General features: G+C 42.4%; 1 protein-coding gene across 13 annotated transcripts in view; it reads left to right on the top strand.

The window, feature by feature from the left end:
- PNPLA4 (patatin like phospholipase domain containing 4) overlaps window positions 1-18,493 on the top strand; it is a 128,666-nt gene that overhangs the window by 9,388 nt on the left and 100,785 nt on the right. For all 13 annotated transcript variants that reach the window (XR_011072197.1, XR_011072198.1, XM_068532449.1 and 10 more), the window contains exon 5: window positions 15,109-15,174. Coding sequence is in view for 11 of the 13 variants with exons in the window: in XM_068532449.1 (XP_068388550.1) it covers window positions 15,109-15,174 (66 nt within the window). In the remaining 2 variants the exon portion in view is untranslated. The remainder of the gene's footprint in view (window positions 1-15,108; window positions 15,175-18,493) is intronic.

Here is an 18,493-nt window from a genome sequence, read left to right as displayed (position 1 = left end):
AACTGAATGCTGCCAGTATCTGAATGAGCAGGAAACCAAGTCTCCCCTTGAGCCCGCAGGAAGGAATGCAGCCCTGCCAACACCTGGATTTTTTTGCCCAGGTGGATCCGGCCCGTGCTGGATCCCGACCTCCAGACCCTAGGATCATACATTTATTTGTGTTGTTTTAGCCTTTCGATTTGTGGTAACTTGTTATAGCAGCCATAGCAAACTACTGCAGTAAGCAAACAGGACTTTTTTGATTTGCTTTGTTTTGGATAATAAGTACTCAGAGAACTGGTGTAATTACTTGAGTTCATTGAACAGAAGAGAACTAGTTGGCACAAATGTGTAATACCTTGTAAGGAGAATAATTGAATAATTAACATGTGTCCTAGGTTATACGAGAAGCACTTTAAATGTTTGGTAGAATGCTCTAACCTTTTGCAGAAACTCAAAGAAAGGAAGGATAGATGGTTCCTTGACAGCAGATGGTGGCTATAAGAATGTATGAAATGTATGCCTGGAATACTCATGAGCATGTAGTTCAGAAAGTAAGACTGGTGAAGACTGCAGGAGGGAGGGAGAAGAATATGAAGGGAAAATAAAATATCTCCCCCTCCCCCCAACACACACACGCTGGGCAGTGACATGCTGTGTTCTGATGAAAGAGGCCAGTGGGAGACCGCTGTCTGGGGTGGTGGTTCTGACCGCCTCATTCAGTGTCGGCGGAGAGAAGAAAGGCGCCGGCCACTCCCCCACTTCCTTAGCTACAGACCGGAGGGCGCTGAGTTCCAGAAGCCAAGAGGAGAAGCAGCCCACAGTTTGTAACTGGTGTCTCCTGGGAGCTTTGCCTGCCTGGCTCTGATCCCTCAGCCTTGGGTTTAATGTCTATGATGTGGGAAGTCTGTAGGTGACAGACGGAGATTAAGATTGAAGCCAGAGGTAGAGCATGTCAAGGATCAATTGCTAGCCAGGACAGGAATGTGGGAGAGCACTAAATATTGGTGATTTTTAATCAATGCCTCGTTTATTCTCTTAATTACTAGATTTTTTTTTTTCTTTTTAATGCCAAGCTCTTCATTATCCACAAGCCGACTGCTGCCTTTTATTACACATAGGCTGTCTGTGTACCTGAAAATCCAACTAGAAACCTGTACCTCAAAGTGTGTGTGTGGGTGTCCGTGTGTCTGTGTCTTGTTACACTGTCTTGGATTATCACTTGGTTGTTTTTTTTTAACATCTTAATTGGAGTATAATTGCTTTACAATGGTGTGTTAGTTTCTGCTTTATAACAAAGTGAATCAGTTATACATATACATATGTCCCCATATCTCTTCCCTCTTGCATCTGCCTCCCTCCCACCCTCCCTATCCCACCACCCTAGGTGGTCACAAAGCACCGAGCTGATCTCCCTGTGCTTTGCGGCTGCTTCCCACTAGCTATCTATTTTACGTTTAGTAGTGTACATATGTCCATGCCACTCTGTCACTTTGTCCCAGCTTACCCTTGCCCCTCCCTGTATCCTCAAGTCCCTCAGTTTCGTTCCTTTTTATGGCTGAGTAATATTCCATTGTATATATGTGCCACATCTTCTTTATCCATTCATCCGATGATGGACACTTAGGTTGCTTCCATGTCCTGGCTATTGTAAATAGAGCTGCAATGAACATTTTAGTACATGACTCTTTTTGAATTGTGGTTTTCTCAGGGTATATGCCCAGTAGTGGGATTGCTGGGTCGTATGGTAGTTCTATTTTTAGTTTTTTAAGGAACCTCCATACTGTTGTCCATAGTGGCTGTATCAATTTACATTCCCACCAACAGTGCAAGAGGGTTCCCTTTTCTCCACACCCTCTCCAGCATTTGTTGTTTGTAGATTTTCTGATGATGCCCATTCTAACAGGGGTGAGGTGATACCTCATTGTAGTTTTGACTTGCATTTCTCTAATAATTAGTGATGTTGAGCATCTTTTCATGTGCTTCGTGGCCGTCTGGATGTCTTCTTTGGAGAAATGTCTATTTAGGTCTTCTGCCCATTTTTGGATTGGGGTGTTTGTTTCTTTGATATTGAGCTGAATGAGCTGTTTATATATTTTGGAGATTAATCCTTTGTCCGTTGATTCATTTGCAAATATTTTCTCCCATTCTGAGGGTTGTCTTTTCGTCTTGTTTATGGTTTCCTTTGCTGTGCAAAAGCTTTGAAGTTTCATTAGGTCCCACTTGTTTATTTTTGTTTTTATTTCCATTACTCTAGGAGGTGGATCAAAAAAGATCTTGCTGTGATTTATGTCAAAGAGTGTTCTTCCTATGTTTTCCTCTAAGACTTTTATAGTGTCCAGTCTTATATTTAGGTCTCTAATCCATTTTGAGTTTATTTTTGTGTATGGTGTTAGGGAGTATTCTAATTTCATTCTTTTACATGTAGCTGTCCAGTTTTCCCAGCACCACTTATTGAAGAGACTGTCTTTTCTCCATTGTATATCTTTGCCTCCTTTGTCATAGATTAGTTGACCATAGGTGCGTGGGTTAATCTCTGGGCTTTCTATCTTGTTCCATTGATCTATATTTCTGTTTTTGTGCCAGTACCATATTGTCTTGATTACTGTAGCTTTGTAGTATAGTCTGAAGTCAGGGAGTCTGATTCCTCCAGCTCCATTTTTTTGCCTCAAGACTGCTTTGGCTATTCGGGGTCTTTTGTGTCTCCATACAAATTTTAAGATGATTTATTCTAGCTCCGTAAAAAATGCCATTGGTAATTTGATAGGGATTGCATTGAATCTGTAGATTGCTTTGGGTAGTATACTCATTTTCACAATGTTGATTCTTCCAATCCAAGAACATGGTATATCTCTCCATCTGTTGGTATCATCTTTAATTTCTTTCATCAGTGTCTTATAGTTTTCTGCATACAGGTCTTTTGTCTCCCTAGGTAGGTTTATTCCTAGGTATTTTATTCTTTTTGTTGCAATGGTAAATGGGAGTGTTTCCATAATTTCTCTTTCAGATTTTTCATCATTAGTGTATAGGAATGCAAGAGATTTCTGTGCATTAATTTTGTATCCTGCAACTTTACCATATTCATTAATTAGCTCTAGCAGTTTTCTGGTGGCAGTTTTAGGATTCTCTATGTATAGTATCATGTCATCCGCAAACAGTGACAGTTTTACTTTTTCTTTTCCAATTTGTATTCCTTTTATTTCTTTTTCTTCTCTGATTGCCGTGGCTAGGACTTCCAGAACTATGTTGAATAATAGTGGTGAGAGTGGACATCCTTGTCTCGTTCCTGATCTTAGAGGAAATGCTTTCAGTTTTTCACCATTAAGAATGATGTTTGCTGTGGGTTTGTCATATATGGCCTTTATTATGTTGAGGTAGGTTCCCTCTATGCCCACTTTCTGGAGAGTTTTTATCAGAAATGGGTGTTGAATTTTGTCAAAAGCTTTTTCTGCATCTATTGAGATGATCATATGGTTTTTATTCTTCAATTTGTTAATATGGTGTATCACATTGATTGATTTGCGTATATTGAAGAATCCTTGCATCCCTGGGATAAATCCCACTTGATCGTGGTGTATGATCCTTTTAATGTGTTGTTGGATTCTGTTTGCTAGTATTTTCTTGAGGATTTTTGCATCTATATTCATCAGTGATATTGGTCTGTAATTTTCTTTTTTTGTAGTATCTTTGTCTGGTTTTGGTATCAGGGTGATGGTGGCCTCATAGAATGAGTTTGGGAGTGTTCCTTCCTCTGCAATTTTTTGGAAGAGTTTGAGAAGGATGGGTGTTAGCTCTTCTCTAAATGTTTGATAGAATTCACCTGTGAAGCCATCTGGTCCTGGACTTTTGTTTGTTGAAAGATTTTTAATCACAGTTTCAATTTCATTACTTGTGATTGGTCTGTTCATATTTTCTATTTCTTCCTGATTCAGTCTTGGAAGGTTATACCTTTCTAAGAATTTGTCCATTTCTTCCAGGTTGTCCATTTTATTGGCATAAAGTTGCTTGTAGTAGTCTCTTAGGATGCTTTGTATTTCTGCGGTGTCTGTTGTAACTTCTCCTTTTTCATTTCTGATTGTATTGATTTGAGTCCTCTCCCTCTTTTTCTTGATGAGTCTGGCTAATGGCTTATCAATTTTGTTTATCTTCTCAAAGAACCAACTTTTAGTTTTATTGATCTTTGCTATTGTTTTCTTTGTTTCTATTTCATTTATTTCTGCTCTGATCTTTATGATTTCTTTCCTTCTGCTAACTTTGGGTTTTGTTTGTTCTTCTTTCTCTAGTTTCTTTAGGTGTAAGGTTAGATTGTTTACTTGAGATTTTTCTTGTTTCTTGAGGTAGGTTTGTATAGCTATAAACTTACCTCTTAGAACCGCTTTTGCTGCATCCCATAGGTTTTGGGTCGTCGTGTTTTCATTGTCATTTGTCTCTAGGTATTTTTTGATTTCCTCTTTGATTTCTTCAGTGATCTCTTGGTTATTTAGTAACGTATTGTTTAGCCTCCATGTGTCTGTCCTTTTTACGTTTTTTTCCCTGTAATTCATTTCTAATCTCATAGCGTTGTGGTCAGAAAAGATGCTTGATATGATTTCAATTTTCTTAAATTTACTGAGGCTTGATTTGTGACCCAAGATGTGATCTATCCTGGAGAATGTTCCGTGTGCACTTGAGAAGAACGTGTAATCTGCTGTTTTTGGATGGAATGTCCTATATATATCAATTAAATCTATCTGTTCTATTGTGTCATTTAAAGCTTCTGTTTCCTTATTTATTTTCATTTTGGATGATCTGTCCATTGGTGTAAGTGAAGTGTTAAAGTCCCCCACTATTATTGTGTTACTGTCGATTTCCTCTTTTATAGCTGTTAGCAGTTGCCTTATGTATTGAGGTGCTCCTATGTTGGGTGCATATATATTTATAATTGTTATATCTTCTTCTTGGATTGATCCCTGGATCATTATGTAGTGTCCTTCCTTGTCTCTTATAACATTCTTTATTTTAAAGTCTATTTTATCTGATATGAGTATAGCTACTCCAGCTTTCTTTTGATTTCCATTTGCATGGAATATCTTTTTCCATCCCCTCACTTTCAGTCTGTATGTGTCCCTAGGTCTGAAGTGGGTCTCTTGTAGACAGCATATATATGGGTCTTGTTTTTGTATCCATTCAGCCAGTCTATGTCTTTTGGTTGGGGCATTTAATCCATTCACATTTAAGGTAATTATCGATATGTATGTTCCTATGACCATTTTCTTAATTGTTTTGGGTTTGTTTTTGTAGGTCCTTTTCTTCTCTTGTGTTTCCCACTTAGAGAAGTTCCTTTAGCATTTGTTGTAGAGCTGGTTTGGTGGTGCTGAATTCTCTTAGCTTTTGCTTGTCTGTAAAGCTTTTGATTTCTCCATCAAATCTAAATGAGATCCTTGCCGGGTAGAGTAATCTTGGTTGTAGGTTCTTCCCTTTCATCACTTTAAGTATATCATGCCACTCCCTTCTGGCTTGCAGAGTTTCTGCTGAGAAATCAGCTGTTAACCTTATGGGATTTCCCTTGTATGTTATTTGTCGTTTTTCCCTTGCTGCTTTCAATAATTTTTCTTTGTCTTTAATTTTTGCCACTTTGATTACTATGTGTCTCGGCGTGTTTCTCCTTGGGTTTATTCTGTATGGGACTCTCTGCGCTTCCTGGACTTGGGTGGCTATTTCCTTTCCCATGTTAGGGAAGTTTTCGACTATAATCTCTTCAAATATTTTCTCTGGTCCTTTCTCTCTCTCTTCTCCTTCTGGGACCCCTATAATGCGAATGTTGTTGCGTTTAATGTTGTCCCAGAGGTCTCTTAGGCTGTCTTCATTTCTTTTCATTCTTTTTTCTTTAGTCTGTTCCGCAGCAGTGAATTCCACCAGTCTGTCTTCCAGGTCACTTATCCGTTCTTCTGCCTCAGTTATTCTGCTATTGATTCCTTCTAGTGTAGTTTTCATTTCAGTTATTGTATTGGTCATCTCTGTTTGTTTGTTCTTTAATTTTTCTAGGTCTTTGTTAATCATTTCTTGCATCTTCTCAATCTTTGCCTCCATTCTTATTCCGAGGTCCTGGATCATCTTCACTATCATTATTCTGAATTCTTTTTCTGGAAGGTTGCGTATCTCCACTTCATTTAGTTGTTTTTCTGGGGTTTTTTCTTGTTCCTTCATCTGGTACATAGCCCTCTGCCTTTTCATCTTGTCTATCTTTCTGTAACTGTGGTTTTTGGTCCACAGGCTGCAGGATTGTAGTTTTTCTTGCTTCTGTTGTCTGCCCTCTGGTGGTTGAGGCTATCTAAGAGGCTTGATGGGAGGCTCTGGTGGTGGGTAGAACTGACTGTTGCTGTGGCGGTCAGAGCTCAGTAAAACCTTAATCCACTTGGCTGTTGATGGGTGGGGCTGGGTTCCCTCCCTGTTGCTGTGGCGGTCAGAGCTCAGTAAAACCTTAATCCACTTGACTGTTGATGGGTGGGGCTGGGTTCCCTCCCTGTTGGTTGTTTTGCCTGAGGCAACCCAACACTGGAGCCTACCCGTGCTCTTTGGTGGGGTTAATGGCAGACTCTGGGAGGGCTCACGCCAAGGAGAACTTCCCAGAACCTCTGCTGCCAGTGTCCTTATCCCCACGGTGAAACAGAGCCACCACTCGCCTCTGCAGGAGACCCCCCAACACCAGCGGGTAGGTCTGGTTCAGTCTTCCCCAGGATCACTGCTCCTTCCCCTGGGTCCCGATGCGCACACTACTTTGTATGTGCCCTCCAAGGGTGGGGTCTCTGTTTCCCCCAGTCCTGTCGAAGTCCTGCACTCAATTCCCACTAGGCTTCAAAGTCTGATTCTCTAGGAATTCCTCCTCCCGTAGCCGGACCCCCAGGTTGGGAAGCCTGACGTGGGGCTCAGAACCTTCACTCCAGTGGGTGGACTTCTGTGGTATAAGTGTTCGCCAGTCTGTGAGCCACCCACCCAGTAGTTATGGGATTTGATTTTACTCTGATTGCGCCCCTCCTACCGTCTCGCTGTGGCTTCTCCTCTGTCCTTGGACATGGGGTATCCTCCTTGGTGAAGTCAGGGTCTTCCTGTCAATGATTGTCCAGCAGCCAGTTGTGATTCTGGTGCTCTCGCAAGAGGGAGTGAGAGCACGTCCTTCTACTCCGCCATCTTGGTTAATCTCCTGGGGTCTCCTTTTCACAGGCTGCAGGTTCGTAGTTCCCATTGTTTTTGGTATCTGTCCCCAGTGGCTAAGGTTGGTTCAGTGGGTTGTGTAGGCTTCCTGGTGGAGGGAACTAGTGCCTGAGCTCTGGTGGATGAGGCTGGATCTTGTCTTTCTGGTGGGCAGGTCCACGTCTGGTGGTGTGTTTTGGGGTGTCTGTGGCCTTATTATGATTTTAGGCAGCCTCTCTGCTAATGGATGGGGCTGTGTTCCTGTCTTGCTAGTTGTTTGGCATAGGGTTTCCAGCACTGTAGCTTGCTGGTCGTTGAGTGAAGCTGGGTCTTGATGTTGAGATGGAGATCTCTGAGAGATTTTCGCCGTTTGGTATACATGGAGCTGGGAGGTCTCTTGTGGACCAGTGTCCTGAAGTTGGCTCTCCCACCTCAGAGGCACAGCCCTGACGCCTGGCTGGAGCACCAGGAGCCTTTCATCCACACAGCTCGGAATAAAAGGGAGAAAAAATAGAAAGAGAGAAAGAAAGAGGATAAAATAAAATAAAATAAAATAAAGCTATTATAATAAAAAATAAGAAAAAAATTATTAAGAAAAAATTTTATTAAGAAAAGGATATTTTTAATTTTTTAAAATAAATTTATTAATTTTTTATAATAAAAAAAATTATTAAAAAATTTAAGAAAAAATTTTAATTTTTTAAAATAAAAAATAAGAAAAAAATCATTAAGAAAAAAGATTTTTTAATTTTTTAAAATAAAAAATAAGGAAAAAATTATTAAGAAAAAATTTGTTAAGGAAAAATTATTTTTTAAGTAAAAAAAAAAAAAAAAAAAAAACGGACGGACCAAACCCTAGGACAAATGGTGAAAGCAAAGCCATGCAGACAAAATCTCACCCAGAAGCATACACATATACACTCACAAAAAAAGGAAAAGGGGAAAAATTAATATATCCTGCTCCCAAAGTCCACCTCCTGAATTTGGGATGATTCATTGTCTATTCAGGTATTCAACAGATGCAGGTACATCAAGTTGTTTGTGGAGCTTTAATCCGCTGCTTCTGAGGCTGCTGGGAGAGATTTCCCCTTCTCTTCTTTGTTCGCACAGCTCCCGGGGTTCAGCTTTGGATTTGGACCCGCCTCTGCGTGTAGGTCGCCTGAGGCCGTCTGTTCTTCACTCACACAGGACGGGGTTAAAGGAGCAGCTGATTTGGGGGCTCTGGCTCACTCAGGCCGGGGGGAGGGAGGGGTACGGATGCGGGGGTACGGATGCGGGGAGAGCCTGTGGCGGCAGCGGCGGGTGTGACGTTGCAGCAGCCCGAGGCGCGCCGTGCGTTCTCCCAGGGAAGTTGTCCCTGGATCACGGGACCCTGGCAGTGGCGGGCTGCACAGGCTCCCGGGAGGGGCGGTGTGGAGAGTGACCTGTGCTCGCACACAGGCTTCTTGGTGGCGGCAGCAGCAGTCTTAGCATCTCATGCCCGTCTCTGGGGTCCGTGCTGATAGCCGCGGCTCGTGCCTGTCTCTTGAGCTCGTTTAGGCGGCACTCTGAATCCCCTCTCCTTGCGCACCGCGAAACAAAAAGGCAAGAAAGAGTCTCTTGCCTCTTCGGCAGCTGCAGACTTTTTCCTATCACTTGTTTTTTGTGCATCTCCCAGTGTTCCTATTTAGGTCTGTCATTCCCTGATGGTGTCCTCTGAGGCTAATTATGTTTGAGCCTCAGTTTTCTCAACTGTGAAATGGAAATGAAAGCTAATCGGTGTTACCATGGCGAGTAAAGTGAAAAAATCATGTAAAAGTGTGCGTGAAATAGTCAAGTCCTATAAGCTTGTTAATTACAGTCACTATTTAGTAAATAATGAACAAATAAGATAATAAGCCACACACGTCACTGGTCAGCATTCCTGTGTGAGTCTGTCATGAAATTTTAAGGTCCCAGCTTCCTTTTTGCAGACTGGGTAGGCTTCACCCTTTCTTAAACATTTTCTTCTTTTACCCCTTATCTTTGTTCATGAGCAGCATGCTCACCTACATCTCTAAAATCTCGGGAAATGGATTACGACCAAGTTTTGCTGCCTTTAGCATCTGATTTTATACCTCTTCAACCATTGACCTGGTGTACATTCACCAATGTGCTTTTGTGTGATCATTCATACTTAAATTATATTAACTTCACTTTTGGTGGCATGAAAAAATTATTCTTTCATCTGATAGCTGCAGTGATAGTTGATTACTTTCTGAGAACCTCTTTGGACCAATTATGTGGTCCAAAGACTCATTTTATTTGGGATTGGATTTCCATAGTATTTGGGATCTTATGTCCATGGTGATTTAATTCAGTGCTATGGTCTGAATGTTTGTGTCCCCCCCCCAAATTCCTGTGTTGAAATCCTAACCCCCAATATGATGGTACTTGGAGGCAGGGGTCTGTGGGAAGTGATTAGGTCATGAGGGTGGAGCCCTCATGAATGAGATTAGTGCCCTTGTAAAAGAGACCCCAGAGAGCTCCCTCACCTCTTCCACCATGTGAGGACATAGAAGTGGGTTCTCAGTAGACACTGAATCTGCCAGCCCCTTGATCTTGGACTTCTGAGATTCCAGAACTGTGAGAAAATAAACTTGTGTCCTTTCTAAGCCACCCAGTCTGTGGTATTTTGTTGTAGAAGCCTGAGCAGACTGAGACAGGAACTTGGCACTGACAGGTGAGGATGCTGCTGTAACAAATACCTAAAAGTGTGGAAGCGGCTTTGGAGCTGAGTAACGGGCAGGGGCTCAATGAGTTGAGAGGTGCATGTTAGAAAAAGCCTGCATTGCCGTCGGTGATTCTGGTGACGACTCGGAAAGAAAAAAACAAACCGTAGAGAGAGTCTCCATCTTCTTAGAGAGACCTGGATAGTAAAGGCCATACTGATGATGTCTCAGACGGAAGCGAGGAAATGTTATCAGACAATGGAGGAAAGGTCACCCGTGTTATAAGAATAGCAGGATTATGTTCATGTCCTCGTGTTCTGGGGATGGTAGAACTTGCAAGTGATGACACTGGATATTTGATGAGGTGATTTCTAAGCAAAGTGTTGAAGGAGCAGCCTGGTTTCTCTTGGCTACTTAGAGTAAAACGCAAGAAGAGAGAAATGACTTAAAGATGGAATTGTTCCTTAGAAGCAAAGCAGAACTTAAAGATTTGGAACATTCTCAGCCTATGCATACTGGAGAGAATAAGACAGCCTGTTTAGGACACAACAGGAAGGGTGTTGCCATCTGGCCAGATAACCTTGTGATAAGGAGGTTCGATGAGTTGGCCGTCTAGACAGAAGCCAGGACCTATATGTAGTCAAAGACCATGGACAAAGGCCATTCAGAGATCATCAGGGCGGCTCCCTTCCACCAGAGGCCCCGAGTGCCAGGACCCCCACCAGCACAGGGCACTGCAGAGACATCCCACTAGGGCAGTGCCCTGCAGAGCCATGGGGGTGGGGCTAAGCCCCACATTGCCCCGTAACCCCATACTGTAGAGCACTGATTCCAGCCCTGGGGAGCGTCGGCCAGGAGGCCCAGGCACAGAGGCAAATACTTGTCATGGGTCCTTAGCAACTCCTTGATTTGTGGGCCCGTTTACATATTGTGCCCTGAATGTCCCAATGTGTACATCTTGCACCTGAACTCACTCATTTTAAGCTCCAGATTTTATTCTGGGCTATCCTTCTTCGGAAGGAAACATGCAATCAGGAAATCCAAACATATTTCAATATTAGCCTCCCGCAACGCATACTTAGGGAAGTAAACCCTTTATTTAAAAGAAAGTCGTACGTCACCTCCACAGCTCAGCAGGAATGACTTTGAAATTAACCGTGCCATGGAGGGATAGTGTTCTGGCACTTGTCTGAATTGGTACAAATCATCGAATTTGTGTTTAAAACTGACGCCCCGTGTATGTGCTCTGAGATGGTCTTTTGACATCCATGAATGCTCTTTGACACACATACACCCAGGAAGGCGTTCCTGCAGAATGGTGTCCCTCTTGGGAAGAAGAACCCTGTCTCCATTGCCAGGATGTCCTGAATTTCCTTGCACACAGCAAGCATGCTCTTACAGCAAGACCTTCTCACGTTTAGCCCTGTGAAGGTGAAATAAGGACTGAATTTAAGATCGGTCATTATCTTGAAGACTGGGTAAGATAAAGTTGAATCTGTCTTTGAATTTCAACTACACCAGCAGGTTCTGAATACACAGCCAGATTCTCATTAAACTCCACAGTCAACTTTAGGCATAAATGAAACTGGTTGAGAATTTATTCTCTAAGGAAGCCAGGCCACATAATTTTCTAAACACCCCTTTTCTATAAAATGTAAAATGAAAAGAGCTAGTCTGAACGTGTATTGAATACACACTTGGCAATGCTTTATACAGTTGCTACAGGAAGTCGCTGACTTTTATTTTTATCCTTGTGTATTTGGTGAGAAGGAAACAGAAACCAAATCAATGGTTTAACATACATGTAATTCTTAAAGTGCTGGGCTAAGTGACAGGGCAGGAACACTAACTAGGTCCCCGCCTTCTGTGTTGGTGTCCTCAACCAAAACAGTCTGCAGACATGGCTAAATGTCCCCAGGGGGCTCAGACCGCACCACCCCCCCCCACAACTTGAGAACCTCTGCCCTAGACGTATCGATATTTGTTGGTGAGAAAAATTTCACTGGAACACCAGTGAGGTAAGATAGTAAAAGAGCATGTTTAGGCATAATAGTACATATTTCATGAACTGTCTCCCGCCTTAGAAAATCCTGTTTGCTTGCAGTAAAATGGCAGTAAGCTGACATCGAATAAGACAAGCCGCTTAGTTCCTAACTATCAAAAGCTAATTTTCCCACTAACCATAGTTTGATATAGAAATCACTAGCCCATATAAACTGTGACAGAACAAATACACTGATTTTGGGGGGAATGACAGGTATTTTCCAGTTCACTGCACTTTTCATATCAGTTCAGAGGATTCTTACTGTTACTATCTGTATCAAAGTAATTGGATAGCATTTTTCATCTAAACAGCTCAAAAAGAGTTCTAAGCATTAACTTGTGAACTTCACATTATAACTTGACACACGGGAGGTAAAAAACCCACATAATTCTGTTTCTAAGGGTAGTGATTTTTTTTCTTTTTTCTTTCTTTTTTTTTTTTTTTTTTGCAGGCCACATGTCTGCTTGTTATAGTGAACTAAGTCATTACAGTTATAGAGTGTGTTTGGCCATTTAAAGGCGTCTAAGTACTGTAATTTCCCAATATGTGTGCTATCCACAAATTGTTTCAGTTATCGCTATGGTGCAGTGTTGCATGTTTGCCGAATAACTTCATTAAATAGCTTCATTGTGCTTGCAGAACGTACCTAGGGTCTGTAATTATTTTTTTAAAGGAGTTAGCCAACTGATGATAGGGCCAGATTAGTTAGGGTGAAGGCAGTGACCGTAACTGTGAACAGCCTTGCTCTGGAAAATGCTCAGCTGCCCAGGTCGGGGCTACCAGGGGGCTGACGAGGTTGGGCCTGAAGAAGCTTGGTTTCTATCCTGTCGGCCCCGCGGATGGATGTGATCTTCCGCACATCACCGGAGGAGACGCTTACTCCTGCTTGGCGTCTCTGTGGAGAGGGTGTGGGTAACGTCACGGGGGCCACTCTGTCACGCCCCACACCGAAAGCTGAGATTTGGAAATGAATGCCTAAGTGGGGGGCTCGTTTGCATTGACCCTTCGTAGAAGGCTGAGAAATCTTGTGCAAAGGGTGTCATCATACCGTGGCTTCATGCTTTGCTCTCGACACCTTACAGTTCTGAATACCTGCATTTTCACTCCACACGGGGCCCAGAGGTTGTGTAGCTGATCCTGGCACCCAGCATCAGCCTGGCACAGCAGAGATGTGCAGTAGCACCTGGCATGATCCCTTCCTGTCTCCTGCTAGAGTCCCTTTGTTGTGCTTTGACACCATCGAGTTTGCTTCTACTCCAGTCCGAAGCCCCGCCATGCTTCTCGGGCCAGCTGTCAGGGGCCCGTGGCTGAGGCCGCACTTGCGCCCAGGACCGATGCCCTGGCGTTCACGTACACAGCAGCATGGGAGGGTGCTGTTTCCCCACCACGGAGGGTCTTCATTCCTACTGTGGAGAAGGGGGCGCACCTGCAGGTATCAGTAGCATCAGGCTGTGGAGGAGATGCAGACCCTTTCCCCGTCTGCAGGATCTTTGGTCACGAGCAGCCATTGCATAAGAAAGTCTGTGCCAAGTCCCAGCGGTGTGGCAATACAGTTGTGTCAGGTCGCCGCCCACAGAGGAGTGTCCTGTAGAAATCACGTTATGCTGGTGACTGGGTCTCTCATTTACTTGCACTTCAGAATAAATCAGCTATTTTTAAAAAATTTTATTGGAGTATAGTTGCTTTACAATGTTGTGATAGTTTCAGGTGTACAGCAAAGTGAGTCAGCCATACGTATATATATATATCCCCTCTTTTTTGGATTTCCTTCCCATTTAGGTCACCACGGAGCATTGAGTAGAGTTCCCTGAGCTATACAGTAGGTTCTCATTAGTTATCTATTTTATACATAGTATCAATAGTGTATATATGTCAATCCCAATCTCCCAATTCATCCCATCCCCCCCTTTCCCCCCTTGGTATCCATAGGTTTGTTCTCTATGTCTGTGTCTCTGTTTCTGTTTTGCAGATAAGATCACCTATACCATTTTTCTAGATACCACATATATGTGTTAATATACATTATTTGTTTTTCTCCTTCTGACTTACTTCACTCCGTATGACAGTCTCTAGGTCCATCCACGTCTCTACAAGTGACCCAATTTCATTCTTGTTTTATGGCTGAGTAATATTCCATTGTACATATGTACCACATCTTCTTTATTCTTTCCTCCGTTGATGGACATTTAGGTTGCTTCTATGTCCTAGCCCTTGTAAATAGTGCTGCAGTGAACACTGGGGTGCATGTGTCTTTTTGAATTATGGTTTTCTCTGGGTATATGCCCAGTAGTGGGATTGCTGGGTTTTGAGAGCGGACCTCAAAAATCATTCTTTCTTTGGGGTAAATGCCCTCTGATTTCTAAAGAATTCTAAGTGGATGATGTACAAATCATTTTGGGGACTGTAATCCAGTTCTGAATAATATCTACTTGGAAAAAAAAATCTCGTGGACTCTTTGACAACAAACAGCCATGGAGTCTTCAATTATCAATTGAAGGATTGGGGCTTAAGTATTACATATCTAATACTGTATCTTTCCAAATAGAACACTAGTGATTTGAAAACTGCATTGCAGAATAAAACTTGTACATGTCAGAAAAGCTCCCAGAGCTCAGCTTCTTCTGTAGGAAGAAATGGTAATATTTTAAATGGCAATCTTTTTCGACTTTTTAAATGGAAGATAAAGTATAATTGGTGCCCCTCCCTGCCAGTGTCTCATTACATATCCAGGCCATGTAACTAGCCCATGAAATGTGCTACATTCTGGTGACATAAATGAAAACATCCCCTGAGCTGTAATAACCAGAGGGGTTTGTTTCTCTGGAAGATAGAGTGAAACTTTCAAATAATTCTTACAGTGTAGGATGGAACATCGTAAATAACTTACTTGCAACCTGTACACACCCAGGAATTCAGACTTACCTGGACTTTAATTTTGTAATGACTTGGCTGTCTACAATTAAAGTGCCAGTATTACTCGGGTGAAGTGGATGGAGTTGGAGAACAATGAATTGTGCATATCTCTTTGAGGTCTTTTCCGATATCAATAAATGTTATCTTCTATTTAAGTGTGTCCCACTGTGCACTTGAAATACATGGAACTTATTTCATTTTTATAGTAAATTTTTGTACGTGTAAACAATTTTAATTTCATAGTAGGTGACATGAACTATATCGTAGGAATGTTAACGCCTCCTTTCACAAGCTGTTTCTTTATCCGTCTAGGTCCTGTTAGCCAGCAGCTTCGTGCCCGTTTACGCAGGACTAAAGCCCGTGGAATACAAAGGGCAGGTAAGATGCTTACGACTGACAAATGATCAGTAAATCCCGTGTTCATACGTTCCCTTCGAAAGATCCAATTGTATTATTATTCTGGTGGCTCCAACTCCATTTGTATGCCTTGTTTCCCCATACTTTTGTTTCTGTTTAGCAGAAAAAACAAAAAAAAATCAAGTGCAGGTGCTGTGGTGCCCTATCGCCTGCACACCTACACACACACCGGTAACCAGACACAGTATCTATTCAACACACACCAGAGTTAAAAGTTGTGTGATGAAACACAGTAGCTATGTAATACATAAACCGGAGATATGCATCTCAGAACCAAATACAGTATCTATTTAACCCACACCAGAGACACGTACTTTGTCATCAAATACACTGTCTCTTTAACACCTACTCAAGGTCAGGCACATATTCATGGATGATTAATGCCATTTGTTTTATATATACATGCTATGTACGTATTCATTCATAAATGTGTACAGGAAAAGTGTTTAATAGCTGTCCTTCATTCTTTCACTTTGAAGGCCCAGCAAAGGGCCTGTGCTCAGTGAATGCATGATCTTATAACCAAGGAATTGACTTTTGCAAATCTCTTAGCTAGTGGGATTGGGGATCCGTCTGTGTTCTGACCTTGTCAGGCCTTGTGATTTTCTTTCTCTGAGTTTTCCTGGTCATTCCCGCCTTTTTCTGTGCTTCTCATAGGATTCTTGGCCCAAAGCAGTCTGCCCTGGGATGGTTGTCTTAAATGGGCAGATGAGGGGGATGAGGCTGAGTAACTGCATGAGGCCATGTAGATGGAGAGCCTAAGAGTGGGCCATCAGGTCCAACTTGGACTCTGTTTATTACCTATGTGCATACAGTATGTTATTTGCAGCAATGGGCTTACATGCTATAGGCTAAAACCCTCTTTGTGACCAAGTAGAAACGTAATATACATTGAATTTTTAAAAGCAGCATAAAATAAACATAAGCTCATGGAAACCCAGGTGTTTTTTTGTTGTTGTTGTTTTGGGTTTTATTTTCCTATTTGGATACTGCCTCTCAGAGCTAGCAGATACTCAGTTACCAAGGAGTATGATCTTTGCTGTCATTTGAAAATTTGAGAGGTATCCCCCTTTACATAATGATTTTAAAGTAAGTTAAGTAGCATTTTCTCTTAGAGCCATAAAAAAATCAACATTTATTTTTACATATAAATTTTGAATACAGATGCTATCAAAATCAACTTTACATTATGGTTATGAACTTTAATTTTATGATCTGAAATGTAATGATTTTACTTCACGCTATTGCTTGATAATATATAATCATGACAGAAATGGCTAAATGGTAGAAAAAAATATGCAAAATGCTCAGCTGTTTCATGAGATTGTATATGATCATGAAAACGGGATTCAGAATCCAAGAATCAACAGAATTGCTGTTGTGATGGATAAATTAAGAGGTGGTGACTGAGAACGTGGGATGTAGGTATAGTAAGGAAGTGATGGAAAGGAGATGGGGGGGGAAGGAGGGATGGAATCAAGGCTAGAACAGAGCTGAGTCCCAGCAGCCTAGTATATTCTAAGACTATGCTGAACATTTCCCGTGTTTAAATAGTAATAACTGTATTATGAAGGAGGTGCGGGTGGTAATGGCTCCTAGTTTCTTCCAACATATACTGTCCTCTTCTTCCTTAGTAACAGAAACCCAATTTTTTTCTGGGCCTGTTACTGTGTAGCTAAAAGGCCACATTCTCCAGCTTCCCTTGCAGCTAGGTGTGGCCATCCCCTTATGTGCTGGCAGTGAGAGGTAGGCCGAATTACTGTGGGACTTACAGGAAGGGAGGTTGTGTACCTTTCTTTCTTTCCTGCTGCCTGAAACTTAGATGTGATGACCAGAGCTCTGGCAGCTGTTGTGGATCATGAGGTCACAGATCACACCCTAGATAGAGACAAATAATGAGATGGAAAGACCTGGGCCCTGAGTGACTTGAGGAGGGGGACCTTACCAGTCCACCTTCTGTATTTCTTTTACCAGGAAAAGTAAAACTTCCTGTTTTTATTGCTTTCTATTGGATGCATTAGAGTTCACTCCCATGTGCTGTGGGGATTATTACCTCCGTATTTTACAGATGAGGAAATTGAGTTGTAGAAACATTCATTCACTTCACTGAGGTCACCAAGCTTAGTAAGGGGGCAGCTTTCCCAGGATGATCTCTAATGTTTGCATCTGTGCTGTGCCTCTTGCTTTACTTTGCCTTGGTCATTCCTTTAAAAAAGCATCTTCCTTATTTTATTTCTGTCCCGCCCCATCCCCACTGCTCCAGGTGTATGACCGGAAGCCTAGGAATAGTTAAAGGGTGAGATGTTCTCAGTTGAATTTCCTGCTATGTGATTGAATACTTAGACAGGAACATGAAAGGGCAGCCTCCATTAAACAGGGAACGCAGCACCTGGAGGTGTGAGAAAAAAGGGACCTTGGGAGGCGGGACACGGCCTTGGTGATGACTGACATCCGTGCACAGTTGGCACGTCATAATTACTCGTTGAATAGAACCTAACGTCTCCAGAAAGCGTTCGGTTTACCTTGGGTGTTTAAGGAAGCCCAGGAAGAGGGGCCCCCGTGCACACAGTGATGGGCAGTGTGGTCCTCGGAGACCTTGCTTCGTGTCTACAACCACACAGTGGCGACCTGCCAGTGCCCTTGTGTGCTTGCTATGGACTCTGCGACCTGCCAGTGCCCTTGTGTGCTTGCTATGCACTCTGTCAGCCCCCTCCCCTCCCTCAGCTGAGTACGCTTTCTAGACCAGGTGAGTCTGTAGAATCGCTCCAGTTTCAGGGAAGTGAGAACTTTGCTTTAAATGCAGTGTTTTGCTGTGGGTGTGAGCTTTTCCTAGTTCCATAAAACTTTGTGTCACGCTTTCTCCTGTTCTGGGTTTTGATGCTTTTGTGGAGGTCAGGTTTTGATTTGCTGGTTGGCCTTGGTGGTTTTTCTGAAGCGATGGAGGTTGCAGCAGCAGGGGGGGCAGAGAGAGCTCAGCATCACTTGGGTTTGAGGCCGAGCCACAGGTGTCCTGAGCTGCTTCAGCATGCAGCTCCTGTTCAACCCGCTGACCACTCATCTCCACGTCTGGTGTTACTTAGCTATGGAACGTACTGGGTTTTACTAATACTTATTTGTGGACCTGATATTTTTATTGAAAAAAATCTTTTATTAATCACATAGAAGTTTCATACTTTCATAAGACTTAAAATTGACTTAAGCCACAGTAAATAACAGCATGATTCCTTCCTAAACTGTCTACCAGTTGTTTGAAGTGGTACAACATCTTGGAAAACGGCTT

Source organism: Eschrichtius robustus, chromosome X, assembly GCF_028021215.1.
Source record: "Eschrichtius robustus isolate mEscRob2 chromosome X, mEscRob2.pri, whole genome shotgun sequence".
NCBI classification, from domain to species: domain Eukaryota; kingdom Metazoa; phylum Chordata; class Mammalia; order Artiodactyla; family Eschrichtiidae; genus Eschrichtius; species Eschrichtius robustus.
This window is presented reverse-complemented; position numbering and strand designations above follow the sequence as displayed.